Source organism: Marmota monax, unplaced genomic scaffold (assembly GCF_021218885.2).
Source record: "Marmota monax isolate L192 unplaced genomic scaffold, Marmota_monax_Labrador192_F-V1.1 WCK01_AAM20220418_F8-fsc00604, whole genome shotgun sequence".
Classification (NCBI taxonomy): Eukaryota; Metazoa; Chordata; class Mammalia; order Rodentia; family Sciuridae; genus Marmota; species Marmota monax.
In genome coordinates, this window is record NW_026694814.1 from 77862 (window position 1) to 92859 (window position 14998).

The window sequence follows — 14998 nt, forward strand, 5'->3', positions numbered from 1 at the left end:
AAGCTTGAACCAAATGTGGAATTTCAGTAAAAACAATCCTGGGTGACTGAGCCAAGGTAAAACACACAGATAAGAACACCAAATAATTTCTGATTGGACATTTTTCAGTGTCTTGAAGGGTTTTCAAATACTATATTTTGAAATCACTGTTTAAAGCACTGGACTTGAAAATTATTGCTGGCAAATGACATATTTCACTTCTAGTATGAAATATGGCTCAAGACCAATTTTTTTTTTAACTCAGGAGACTAATGCCCTTGTCTTTACTGTTGTACTCACACCTATGTTTTAGAGCTGCTTCTTTCTTATGTTTTGGAAGTTGATGATTTAGACCAGAACAAAAATAAATCCAACTCTCTTAGTTTAATTCTAGAAAGCTGTTTGTCAACATTTTTAAAAACAATCCCCAAATACTTGATACTAAGTAAACTTAGCTTTCAGGAAATTATCTGTCTTATTTTGAGTGAGTTTCACAAATCTGCACAAATTTACTTATTTTTATGTCACTGTTATATTTTTACATGCAATAAATTGATCTGTTGAGGAAAAAACACTTGATATTAAATTCCAGATACATAATATATCGAGATAACTTAATTACTAAGTAGCCATGCTCTTATATACAGATATGGAAATACTCAGGCTTATTTAATATTTCATTCTATTTAATGATTTCTATGGTTATAAACTACAGCTGTTTTTCTTTCATAGTACAAGCCATTTTACTGACTCCTAAAATTTAAAAATACTGATTTTCCATCATTAGTATTGACTCTAAATATAAACAAGAAAACAGAATTATAATTCAAAAAGAAATGTATATTCATGAGATCTTCCTCATTGAATGGAAAGTTTTTAGATTTTCTCTATCCCCTATCCCACCAGAATTTACAAGCTTAGCAATTAATATCTTAATTGTTTTGATTGTGGTATATAGTTCTAAACCCAAGGATGGTTTCAAATAATCTTTAATAAACTAGAAGCAAAACTTACAGTACAAAGTTTCTTATAAACTTCCTCCTTAGATATTTTATAATTAAAAACAAATAGGAAGACCCACAAATGATATAAAGGACTAGTAGTATCTTGAGCTCCAAATAACTACTGTATTAATATGTAGAAAAATTAATTATAAGGCTTCTGTTGCTGTAGAGCACAATAAACATTTCCTATTTCAGATTATCTGGTAGACTTATAAGAACTAGATTTTTTAAAAAGCCTTTTCAGCAGAAAGATATACCTGTCACAAAGCATTTCATTTGTATAAGTGGGAGACATCCTAATTAAGTCTACTGATATTGCACTGTATACAAAAATGTTATAAATTGATTCAGTGAGCTTGATTACCTCATTTTTCCCCCCTGAAATGTTCTCTTCCTAATATTCTGCAAATATATTTAAGCGGTGTTAAGAACAGTTGTTAAGGAAAGTCAGCAAATAAACTACAATTCCTGAAAAATGCAATTTAGAAAGACGGGAAAAAAACAATTTACAATGTTAAGTCTTGAATTACCAGGGAAGAAAAAAGTTTTTATTATAAAAAGGCACATGTGTATGATCTTTTTAATAGTCTTGTCCAATGTTAAAATAAATCCAAATTAGGGTGGGTTTTTTTTTTTTTTTTTGTACCAGGGACTGAACCCAGGTGCACTTAACTACTAAGCCACATCCCCAGCCCTTTTGATATTTGATTTTAAGACAGGGTCTCACTAAGTTGCTGACGCTGGCTTTAAATTCATGATCCTCCTGCCTCAGCCTTCAAGCCACTGGGATTACAGGTATGTGCCATTGTGCCTGGCCCAAAGTTAATTCTTAATGGGTTAAGTTTCATTTATTTGAAATATTTACCTTCTGGATATATTTTCTTTCTAGGGAGTCCCATAAAAAGAAGCTTGTAATAAAATAAAAGCTTCTGACTTCATTGAAAGAACAATACAAGTTCATATGAAAGAAATATGAATTTGAATTTCTCACCAATTGTAAGCATCATAAAGTATCCTGGAGTCTACAACATACATACTACTTAACAGCAATAGTTTGTTAAATTTGATGCTCTGATTTGAAGCTACCTGTAACTTATGAATCTTGTCTAGAATTTACTTTAAAAACCTGGATTATTTTGGCAACATTCCACCAATCATGTTAGGGCAGACACTAAGAACCTATGATACTTTTAAAAGTATATAATAAGATTATAATTAGGGCAATTTGAGACAAAATTAATATTAGATAATAGTACTGTCCTCTATTCAAATTAGACCACACAGAATTTTGTTTGTAATCCTTGTAAAAAGCAAAATCTCTAATGACAAATGGCAAAAAATATTTGAACATATAATAATATATGCAGTCACAAAAAATTTCTGAAAATTTAAGAACAGGACCTTTAGAATATCAGCAGTCTTTTTATGTGAATAAAACTCCTATGACTGTTTTGTAAAAGGATAAAAATTCTTCCTCAAATCAGCCCTTTTACTATAGCTCAAAATCACTGGTCTCCACTGTAATATTTGTTACTATGGTTTCAATTTTACTTTTAAACGGCTTCATTATAATATTTGTCACTATGGTTTCACTTGTACTGCTGAATGTCTAACATTATAACCAGTGTCATACTTGCTTTGTATTACATTATTAAAATGGTTAATGTACTTCAGGAACCAAAGTGTGTCATATACTTTCATTCCAAAAACACCCACAAAACTAAAATGGATATTTAAAATCTTTATTGTTTCATCATCCAAGTTTTCTTTCCATAGAAGAATGGCAAGGTTGTGTCAGTGCATATTCTATGGAAAAATCATACCTCAAGTATCTAGCCTAGAAACCAGAGACAGCACTGTAAGCTTATGTGCAAGGTCAAAGACACAATGCTGTCAATGCAATTAGTATACTGAAAGAATACACAGCTGTCAGAAGGAGTCTATGGCCAAGGGAATAAAACAGTAGCAGTGCATTGCACTGATATTCTAGAGAAACCAAAAATGGAGGACCAAAGAATGCACTCACTTCCTGAAGAAAAAACAACAAAAAAGAAGCCAGTAGATCATAGGCATAAAGAGTTCCTGCTATATCTCCAGCTGTCTAGTATGTATACTTGTACCTTCCTCTTTAAGTCTAGAGCATAATTACACAACAAGCTATTTTCAGCCCATGTGTAAATAGCATAGTTGCATGCAGATATTTCATTCTGCTTCCCATTTCACAGCCTAGAGTAACAAAACTTGGGTTAGGCAAAAAAACCCTGTAGCTTTAGGCATCTTCAGAAAAAAGCTAAAATTTGTTCCCATTTTCTCCACAAAGAAACTACAGAACAACAAAAAGCTGTCATGATTAGTTTTGAATGAAGGCAAAATAATTTTTATATAAGTATACTGAACATACAAATATCCTTAACAAAATACTGTCAGATCAACTTTAACAATTTCCTAATGAGTTCCTGAAAAAGGTACTAATAATCATGAGATGCTACAATTTAATCATGCTTGGTTACTGGGAATTTTTTGGTCAGGTCTGTGTCTAAAACTGCTATACGGCTGGATTTGGCTAATCTGCATTATTTCATACGATAAATATCTTTTATAAGAAAAAGCAGATCTATTGTGATAAAATCAAAACCCAAACATTTGCGAGATACACAGGAAACTTGTCTTAAGTATTTTTAAATTACATATGATGTAATCTTAGAATAAGAACTACCCTTACCACGGCTAAATCTTAAATTGTTAATGCACATTATCTGCAAGACTAACAAAATCATTTGTTAATCATGTCACAGCCTTGCAGGGGAAGGGACACTCTTAATGTAATAGCATAGTAATTATTTTCCAGGTAAGTAAACATTTCTAAGTGTTTGAAAGGTTCTTTTAATACATACAACATACAAAATAAGTTAAAAGAAGGAAGCAGAGGAGGATTTTCTGGTATTTATGATGCAAACATACAACTTTCCCTCATCAGTAATAATTCCACGTATGTCCATTTTACCCATGGTAAAACATGAAAAGCCGAGAGATCACAACTTTCACATAAATAGAAACGCACTTAAGCAATGGAATTTCATTGTGTTTCTTCCCACACTGCAACTCATTCTACTTTGACTACAATAAACATAAATAAAAAAACATATCTCAAAAATCTTTTTATACCCTTACCTTAAAGTTTAACATAAATTCCTCCATCAATTGAGAAGAAAAGAACACCTTTGTAGCAATTCCATAAAACAATTTTCAATTCACAAACCACCTGTCTTCTAGTAAAACCAGCAACCCTTATGGACGGTATGGGCATTCATATTTGGCCCCTCTGAGGTAAACGCAGCTATATTTGCACTGAGTAGATAATCTACAAGGTATGCTAATGGTCTGCAAGTCTGCATAAAATTGGAAGCAAGGTCATTCTGACTGATTTAAAACTTATTTTTATAATTTTTATAATAATGGAGGTTAACCAATTTTAAGAGGAAATATGTACTTTAGCCCAGTAATGAAGCCAGCAGAATTCTGAATTCCTAAAACAATGCAAATGGCTATTACATTTAAAAAAAATTAACATGGCATATTGATAAAAAAGCTAAACAGGCAAAACAAATACTTAGATTCAGTAGGACACCACAAAAAGCATACTATAGATAAGTGTGAAATCAGTCAAGCTTTTTCAAAAGAGAAAATCCTTTTAATCCTTTAGCAAGTCTCTGTGAACAGTATGCATACAATAAAAGTGAGTAGGGAGCACCTAGAATACCCCCAGGAGGCTTGCTACACCATTCAGCATTACAGCCCCATCTCCTGTGTGCATGGATGGCCAACAGATGACAAGAAGTCCATGTGACAATAGTTCAGCAACTCCTTTTCACCACTGCTGCCAGCTGAAGTCATCATTGCTTCCAAAGACCAAGAAGAAGCCTAGTATAGTTGCAAAGATGACTGTGTTTCCTGTAAGAACAAGTGCACAAGCTCCCCACTCAATCTGTGGAAATAAGGTATAAACACTCAGTTAACAGACATATGAAAAACAAAAGGGAAATGAAAAGCAAATGAAGATTCTAACTGTATGCCAAACATGATTCAGAGCGAATATGGCTTGTAATAACTTACACAGTATTTAACACTGATTGGTATTTTTATGTTGTTATTTTTATCTTTGGTTGTTTAAAAGCAAATTTATGATTGATAATTATTTTAAAAAACAAGCAACGATGACAGCATAGAATTCAATACTTTTCAACTTATGAAGAAATTAGCTTTCTGTAAATAAAAAAAAAATCTATTTAGAGAATAAATTTAAATTTAAAGTATTAAGAGATGAAAACCACATGTGCACTTTCTTTTAAAGGGGTGGAGGGAGTAATTAACTGTCTTCTCCATGTTAAAGGTTGGTCAGTCTCTGCTGCCTTCTCTACCTGAGTAGATATAAGATATGCTAGTGGTCACAAAGATAAGAGCTGTGAATTTGGGTAGATGAGTCTGGACTTAGTATAGGTAGCCTAGCTCTTTCTCTTTGCAGAGAACACACAATCTTCTTGTTTTCTGGGCTTATATAAGTCAGGCCTGTGGCTACTCAGCACTGGGTGAGTTAATGTGCCTGATCCTGATAGGTACTGGGAAGCCATATGCTGTTCTTCAATTTATTTTTATTAGTTAGCAAGGACCAACAAAGACCTAAGATTTTAACCTCTATATCTCTCATTTCTTTTTTGTGTCAGTAACAAAAGCATTTGAGAAAAAAATTGAACACAGTCTAACATAAAATCATCCATAGAAAAATAAATTCACTTACCAAATGTGCTCGAGCAAATACAATAGGGAGTCCAAAAGCTGAGACAACAATGCCTGTTGTAAGAAATATGGCAAGTTCCTTACAAGCATTACTCATAGCATCTGTATCATCCACCAATCTTCTTGCTATGCAGTATGGAATAGGTGAAAGGATGTAAAAAAACAGAACAAAGAGGGGCCAGTATTGGCTAGAAAGAGAAAAATAAGTTAATGTAGTTTTTGCTTTCTGTTGTTTTCCTACACATAAAAATATGCTTTTCTCCTTTTAAGGACCAAAGGAATACTGTAAGATATAATACATATTATAGTTGAGAAAAAAGCTACAAGCTCAACACTGAAGTGGTAAACATTTTGAATAACATTACCCATAAAATCAACTATGAAATATTAAATTTTTCTAATATTAAAAGAAAATGCATTAATAAATTTTAATGGTTGGAATGAAGGCCTCAAATTTTTTTCGTTTTACATTATAAAGGCATATGGAAAATAGGAATGTTAACACAATAACTTTTAAAAAAAATTTTATAGTTGTAGATGGACAGAATGCCTTTATTTTATTTGTTTATTTTTATTTGGTGCTGAAAATTGAAGCCAGTGCCTCATGCATGCTAGGCAAGCGCTTTGCCACTGAGCTGCAGCCCCAGCCCCAACACAATAACTTTTAAAAGTCACAATTCATGTCTTTGACATCCTGCACTAATATGAAGTGAAAACACCCCTTCCCAAGCTTTCCTTAGGTCACTAGGAACTCCCCCAAAATACTGGAATTGAAATATAGAAAACTAATCAAAAGTAATATTGAACACTTTCAATAAGGATACAGAATATATCATAATAAAAGCTGATGGCTTTTAGTCTACTGTTTAGTTAGTGGTGTTGTGCTGATATCATTTCCTGGTTTTGATAGCTGTGGTTATATAAAATGTCATGACTGGGGGAAGCAGAGGAACCTGTTTGCACTGTCTTTGCAATTTCTTAACAGTCCAAAATTATTTCAAAAGAAAAAGTTAAAAATAAATAAAACTGCTACAAACTACACATGATAATGGAGATTTGCATGTACTTAGAAGATTACACTCAGCAAAGATCTACTGATGTTTTTCTAATGTTTCTTTTCCTACACATTTAAGTAAAAAATTGCAAATAAAATATGTGCTTAAGAAAAAAACATCAAAACAATAATAAAGGACACAAGGTGAAATAAACTATATGTCTCTTGATCCTCCCCTGTTTTTTTTCCCCCCTTCTCCTTAAGAGCTTTTTGTGGACCCTTCCAAAATCCCACATAAACTTTAAAAAGGTGACTGGGTCACTGCAATTTTTTATTTATTTAATGATAGATCTTGAATATCTTTAATAACAGCACTTATAATTCTTCATTCTCTAAAACTTCCTCATATTTTCACCAATGGATGTACTATAACTTAAACCATTTTTCTTTTGAAGGATATCTATGATATCATCAGTTTTCCCTTTTTGTTCTTATAGACAATGTTGTCATGAACACATCTAACCCTAGCTCTTAAAAATTACTCTTAAAACATTCTATCTTAATGAAAATAATTATCAACATCATATTTTTTAGTCAACTGTGTTCTGACTCTGCTTATGATATTTTCTATAAACAGATGTTTTTAATTTTCTTGTATTTAATATAATCGATGTGTTTAAAACCGAAGAGTAGGTCTGAACTAATGTGTTGCTATCTTGTCATTACAGACTTGACAATAGTCAGAGAGCAGATAATAGCCAAAAATGCTTTTGCATCTTGGTGTCCTAAAATATTTACAAATAAAGTGATGATTATTAAAAAGGTTTGTTTGGTAAATGAACATTTCTCTGCATTAATTTTACAGCAGAAATAAAATATTTTTAAAGCTTTAAAAGCACACTTTTACCTTAACACACACTTTTTAAAAAGACAAAAATTTTACCTACTTGTATATTGGAAGGGCACATCCAAGCATCAAAAACATCAGCCCAATTGCTCCTCCAAACGACAAACTAATCAAAGCTATAAAGAAAATAAAAAGTCCAACATATATATCAATTCTTTAAGCCAGTAAATATTATTTTTGTTAATATTAATATTAGCAGTTTGAACTTTACCTGTAATCCCAGAACTAAAACAAAACAACCTTGCCGATAAACCTAAATATACTCAGAGTACACTGTCTCCAGGAGTGTAAGTCACGTAATCTAAGAATAAGTCTTCTGTGGCATTTTCAAGTGATAAAGACTGAGCATCATTCCTAGTTTGAAAACTAAAATCTGAAATGCTCCAAAATCTGTAACTTTTAGAGCAATGACATGATGCCATACCATAAAACTTTATTTCATGCAATTAAAAATAATTTTTAAAATTATAAGTGTGTGTTTGATTAAGTGTGTGTCTTATACACTTCAGGCTATGCATGTAGATTTATATTAAACATAAATGAATTTGGGGTTTATGCTTGGTTCTTATCCCCAAGATATACTTCATTGTGTATATGCAAATATTTCAAAATCCAAAACACTTCCTCTGGTCCCAAGCATTTCCAATAAAGGACACTCAACCTTGTATTGATTTTCAGAGCTCTGACCGATTGCTAACACTAGACCACATCCCCCCAATTAGTTGGTTCCATTTCTTAATGAGTATCATAATAGTCAACCAGATCAATGTCCCTTCAGGCATTACTCCAAAAATCATTATAATTTTGAAAAGCCATATACAGAGAAACTTTACATTCTGAAATTTACTGGATTTTAGAAGATTCAGGGAATCTTATGGGAAAACCTCTGCGAATCAGTTCCTTTTTCTTACACATATACCCTAACATACATAAAACTGCGGAGGTGGGGGCAATGATGCACACCTATAATCCCAGCTACTCTGGAGTCTTGAGTCAGGAGGATTGCTGGAGCCCAGGAGTTCCTGGATAGCCTGGGCAACACGAAGACTGTTTCAAAACTAAACCAAACAAACCCATCTGGCTAAATTGCTGAGGCTAGTCTTGAATTGGTGATCCTCCTGCCTCAGATTCCAGAGCATCTGGAATTAGTTATATACAACCATGCCAGTCCCTGAAATATAATTTCTCAAGACACACACTTATACAAAGCAGTATATTTTAAAGTGCTTTACATGTCAGTAAGTAAAAATAACTTTCTTGAGTAGGTATAATCAATGACCGAGGTTTAGCCAAAGAAATAAATGATCTTTTTTTAAGTTCTGTATAACCTGGGCTGGGTTTGTGGCTCAGAAGTAGAGCGCTCACCTAGCATGTGTAAGGCTCTGGGTTTGATCCTCAGCACCATGTAATAATAAATAAATAAAATAAAGGTATTGTGTCCAACTACAACTAAAAAATAAATATTAAAAAAACAAGTTCTGCATAACCTGTGTTTCTGCAGCCATAGTAGTTAAGAAAGTAATTTCTGTCTAAAAGCCACTAAGACAAAAGCTCACATACACAAGCCAAAATTAACAATAAGGGGGTTAATGCTGCCAAATACTACTGATATACATTTCAGAACTAAAATGGTCAAAAATCAAGGACGATTGACATGGTAGCTTGGTTTTCAGTTGTTTCACTGACGTAGGTCATGGCAACCCTAAACAATCTACTTAGTCCTTAATGCCATTATATTTTCAGCTACAGAAATTTTTTTTTTCAGCTTATTTTACAGTAAATGAACCATTTCAAGTTTACAAGGAAAAGCAACATAAACTGTGAAGAAAATATTGAGTTTACCATTTGTCTTTCTAGTTCAAAATGGGTCCTCATCATCTGGTCCTGCCTACCTCCTGGATGCGTGTCACATCAGGCAACTACCCCTTGCTCTCCATACTTCAGTCTCATGGGCCTTTTTTCTTTCCTGGAAATCAGCAGGTTTCCTCAACCACATGGCCTCTGCATATGTCCCCTCTACCTCAGTTCCTCATTCACTCAGGAAGTATTTATTGAAGCCAAATATGTAACAGATGTTGGAGATATGCCAGTGATTGTACATGGCCACTTTATGCTGGAAAAGACTTTCCCCCTCCTTTCCTCTTTCCTCTGACTCAACTACTATTTTTCCCTCAAATCTCAACTCAATCATCTCTTCCTCAGTAAAATTTTTCCAAATCTCATGGCTAGACCAATTTCCCCTATTATATTTTCATCCATCCATTCAAAAACTATTTTTTGAACACCTAAGGTATGTCACACATTGACCTTGCTACTAGACAGAGCAAAAAAAAAAAAAAAAAATAAATATATATATATATATATATATATATATATATATATATATATCAAATCTCTTGATCTAATGCAGCTTACATTCTAGGGAGAATAATTTTTTTAAAAAAAGTAAAGGAAGAGTATAAGTCTAGACACAGGAGCCTGAAAGGGTGTCTTTGATGAGGTGACATGTGAGCACAGTGTCATATGAAATGAGGAAGCAAATCATGTGGTACTTGGGGCAGCATTCTAGTAAAGGGACATACATTCACAGAGGCCCTCTTAGCATTGTATGATTTTCGTTTCTCAGTTTATCACAGATGCACTTCATATTGATTGGATTTTTTTTCTTCTCAACTATCAGTTTTGAGAGTAAAGAGCATTTTCTGTTATTGATGCTCAGGTCCCAGCTCAACACTCAATAACAAGTTATTTGTAGAATGAATGTAGCAGAGTGGAACCAGCAGAGAGCTAAGAGTTTTGAGCACTGGCTCTTACTTCCTACTAGCCACTAACTAGTTATTTAAATATTTATCTGACTCAGTGTTGTTGTTGTTTTTCCTATAAAATTAGAGTTTAACTAGATCTAAAAGAAATAATTCTCTTATCACTAGAGATACTATTAATACATTCTGAAGTATGTAAAAACTATGTCTTTTTTTTTGGTTGGGGTTTGAACCCAGAACTTCTTGCATGCTAGGTAAGCAAGTGCTCTACCACTGAGGTACATTCCCAGGACCCTCGCCACTTTTTTAAATGTTGATGCCAAACACCTGAGTTTACTACTGTAAATACTATTAGGTTACCATATACTAACACCTTATTTATATTTATTCATGAGTCATTTATTCAGAACATAACTTAGAAGCTTAAGGAAGAAAACATTACTACATAGAGACAAAGGAGATGCTGCAAAACCCATACACTTGCTCACTTTCTCTGTGCAGGCCCTTAAACTCTTATTCAGTAGTTATTAATCATTTTTTGTAATACAATTGTCAGATGTAAATTCAAACAGAGTAAATAGAAACAATAAGAGAGGTAAATAGGGAGCCTACATCCTGGGAACAAATCTTTACTCCTCACACTTCAGATAGAGCCCTAATATCCAGAGTATACAAAGAACTCAAAAAATTAGACAATAAGAGAACAAACAACCCAATCAACAAATGGGCCAAGGACCTGAACAGACACTTCACAGAGGAGGACATACAGTCAATCAACAAGTACATGAAAAAATGCTCAACATCTCTAGCTGTCAGAGAAATGCAAATCAAAACCACCCTAAGATACCATCTCACTCCAGTAAGATTGGCAGCCATTAGGAAGTCAAACAACAACAAGTGCTGGCGAGGATGTGGGGAAAAGGGTACACTTGTACATTGCTGGTGGGACTGCAGATATGTGCAGCCAATTTGGAAAGCAGTATGGAGATTTCTTGGAAAGCTGGGAATGGAGCCACCATTTGACCCAGCTATTCCCCTTCTTGGTCTATTCCCTAAAGACCTAAAAAGAGCATGCTACAGGGACACTGCTACATCGATGTTCATAGCAGCACAGTTCACAATAGCAAGACTGTGGAACCAACCTAGATGCCCTTCAATAGACGAATGGATAAAAAAAATGTGGCATTTATACACAATGGAGTATTACTCTGCATTAAAAAATGACAAAATCATAGAATTTACAGGGAAATGGATGGCATTAGAGCAGATTATGCTAAGTGAAGCTAGCCAATCCCTAAAAAACAAATGCCAAATGTCTTCTTTGATATAAGGAAAGTAACTAAGAACAGAGTAGGGACGAAGAACAGGAGAAGAAGATTAACATTTAACAGGGATGAGAGGTGGGAGGGAAAGGGAGAGAGAAGGTAAATTGCACGGTAATGGAAGGAGACCCTCAGGGTTATACAGTGGAGGGGGTAGAGAGAGAGGAGGGGAGGGGAGGGGAGAGGTGGGGAGGGGGGAGGGTGGATGATGGGAAAGGCAGCGGAGCACAACAGACACTAGTATGGCAATTTGTAAATCAATGGATGTGTAACTGATGTGAATCTGCAATCTGTGTATGGGGTGAAGGTGGGAGTTCATAACCCACTAGAATCAAAGTGTGGAATATGATATGTCAAGAAATTTGTAATGTTTTGAACAACCCACAATAAAAAATTAAAAAAAAAAAAAAAAAAAAAAAAAAAAAAAAAAAAACCTTTTCATATTAAAACCTAATACATATAGGTTTATTTAGTTGAACTGAATTGAATTAACATTTTTGAAACCTGAATGCCTTTAGACGGGATTTGAATTCTCCATTTACTACAGCCCTACTACTTCCTGCATATTTCATTCAACCAACTTTAGTCAGACCTTTCATGTATTTTAACCATTTGGCTGGCATTTGAATTTGCAAGCCCAATTCTAAATTTGTTTTGATGTCAATCTGATGGAAAGGCTATTTTTTATTTTCCAATTAAATTATTTGAAGCCTTATATTATCTTAATATATATAAATAACTTAATATATGATTTTCTTTCTAGTTTCAAGTGTATATGTATTTGCAGGTGTGTTTGTGTGTGTGTGTGTGTGAGTGTGTGTGTATAAAAAGAGGTGAGAAAGAGAGAGATTAAAAAACATTTTTTTTTTGTACTGCTGGGAATTGAATCCAATAAATCTCAAGGTTGATACCAACATCTTAATATATTAAGTCACACTTCATGTATGCTAGGCAAGACGTCTACCAATAACCTACATCCTCACCCTTTTCAATATTTTAAATTTTGAGGCAGGTTCTTTCTGAGTTGTCCAGGCTGGCCTCAAACTTGGTAATCCTCCTACCTCGGCCTCCCAAGGAGCTAGGATTCCAAGTGTGCACCACTGTGCCTGGCTAGTAGTTTTCCTTCCTCCCTCCCTTCCATCCTCCTTTCGTCCTTCTTCCTTCTTTCCTTCCTTCATCTCCCTCCTTCCCTACCTTCCTTCCTTCCTTTTGAATCCAGGAGACTCTACCACTGAGGCACATCCAGCCCTTTTTGATTTTTATATTTGAGGCAAGATCTGGCTAAGTTGCCAAGACTGACTTTGAACTTGCAGTCAGTCCTCTTGCCTCAGCTTCCCATGTTGCTAGGATTACAGTCATGTTCTAACATGTCCAACTTAGTTTTATTATATTTTGGTGAGACAATGTGGCCTATAAATCTTAGCCTATAAATCTCTTAATGGGTGAATGTGGTCTATCAATCTTAGTGGAATTCAATAAGTTCATTTTAGGTAAAATATAAGTGAGATTTGTATCTGTTAACATAAAAGAATGTCCATGATATATGATTAAGTAAAAACTTTTAGAGTGATATCCATTCCATATTCAGTTTTTATAAAAATAAACTGACAAGAATCAAAATAGTCCCTGTATTTGTATCTGTTTGAGTGAGGAATAAAAAGAATAAAGAAAGATACTTATTAAGCTGTTAATATTGGTTATCACAGAAATGTTGGAGGAAGAGTAGGATTCAAGATTCAAGCTGGGAGCAGTGGTGCACACCTGTGAACCCAGTGGCTTGCTTAGTAGGCTGAGGCAAGAGGATTGCAAATTCAAAGCCAGCTTCAGCAACTTAGCAAGACTGTGTCTCAAAATAAAAAATAAAAGGGCTGGGGATGTGGCTAGTGATTAAGCACCCCTGGTACCAAAAAAAAAAAAAGGATATTTTACATTTAAATAATTGGTGAAGCATAATTATAGATGAATACATAAAGACATATACATAGTTTTAAAAATAATAATAAAATGAATATCAGTGTATCTCCATCCAGTTAAGAGAAAGAAGAGAAGCATTTTGCATGCTCCTTTCTAAGCATATCTTCTCAAAGGTAACCACTACCATGATTATTTGAATGAATAATTTCCTCACTCTAGTTTTTCAGGCATGTGGTAAAGCTATACAGGTTTTGAAAACCTGACTATCTCTTTTCCTAGAAGTATAAAGAAGGTCTCTGGTTTTAGATTTCTTGAGACTTAAAGAGTCCTTTCTGGGGAAGTCATTGAGGAAAATCATGGGTAACATAGTGCTCGCTATAGTTAGGTCACCTAACTATGCGTAGGGCGCTGCTGGATCAGGTCGTAAACATTTGTAGAAATATGGCCAGATGAGGAGTAGATTGCTCTAACTTCTAAGCTTAGCATGATCTGTCTGTAGTATTCATCAATAGATAAACCTAGAATGCTGCTTTCTCTTTGATGACATTTATGTCCTCAGCTTATCCCAGGTACTGGAAGAAAGAAGAGGAATTTCATCATCTGAAGATTGAGACAAGCCAAATAACAGATAAAATTCAAAGTCAGGTTCCCCTGGACATTCTGTCCAGATGAACCAAAGAGATGGTATGTTAGCAGCAGGCATCTTAATGCTGGTGGCTCTTGTGTCTTTCTTTTGAGCAGTGCTCTTTCAGTGTGGTCTCTGACTGATATATGGCTGTCATCTGGGATCTTCATTCATCATTCTTCTGGGAATTTCTTTTGTCTTTTTGTATACTGTTATTTTTTCTTTACTCCTCTGGTTTTCATGTCTTTTTCTTCATTTCATTTGCTGATGAATAATTTTTAAGTATTTTACTGAAAATGAATATATCAGTAAGGTAATATTTTGAAACTTTTCAGAAGCCTGAAACCGTATTCTATTTATTGGCTTCTATGACAACCTAAAATTTTATACTCAACCAAACTCTTTCCTTTATAATTTTGAAAAGGAAACAGTTCTCCATTTTCTTTGTCAATCCTGTTGGGATACTATCTGAAGCTTTTGATGTGTGTGTGTGTGTGTGTCTTGTTTTTCTCACTTTTGGTAATTTTTAGGTCTTTATTATTCTACAATTTACTGTTTGCATGCCTCTATGTCCTTTATTTTCAGGCCTAGGTATTTATTGGTTTCTTTGAGTGTGACATCTTATATCCTTCAGAGTGAGATCTCTTCTTGAGTTATATCCCTGAGTTTGTCACACTTATTTCTGTGTTCTTTCTTT

General features: G+C 34.1%; 1 protein-coding gene across 1 annotated transcript; it reads right to left on the reverse strand.

The window, feature by feature from the left end:
- Positions 1–2711: 2711 nt before the first annotated feature.
- Leprotl1 (leptin receptor overlapping transcript like 1) lies at positions 2712–7838 on the reverse strand. The gene is made up of 3 exons (XM_046425934.1): positions 7719–7838; positions 5779–5965; positions 2712–4968 (listed from the first exon to the last, which is right to left on the reverse strand). Exons 1-3 carry the CDS (start codon positions 7754–7756, stop codon positions 4852–4854), a joined length of 342 nt encoding a protein of 113 aa, XP_046281890.1. The 5' UTR covers positions 7757–7838; the 3' UTR covers positions 2712–4851.
- Positions 7839–14998: the final 7160 nt, after the last annotated feature.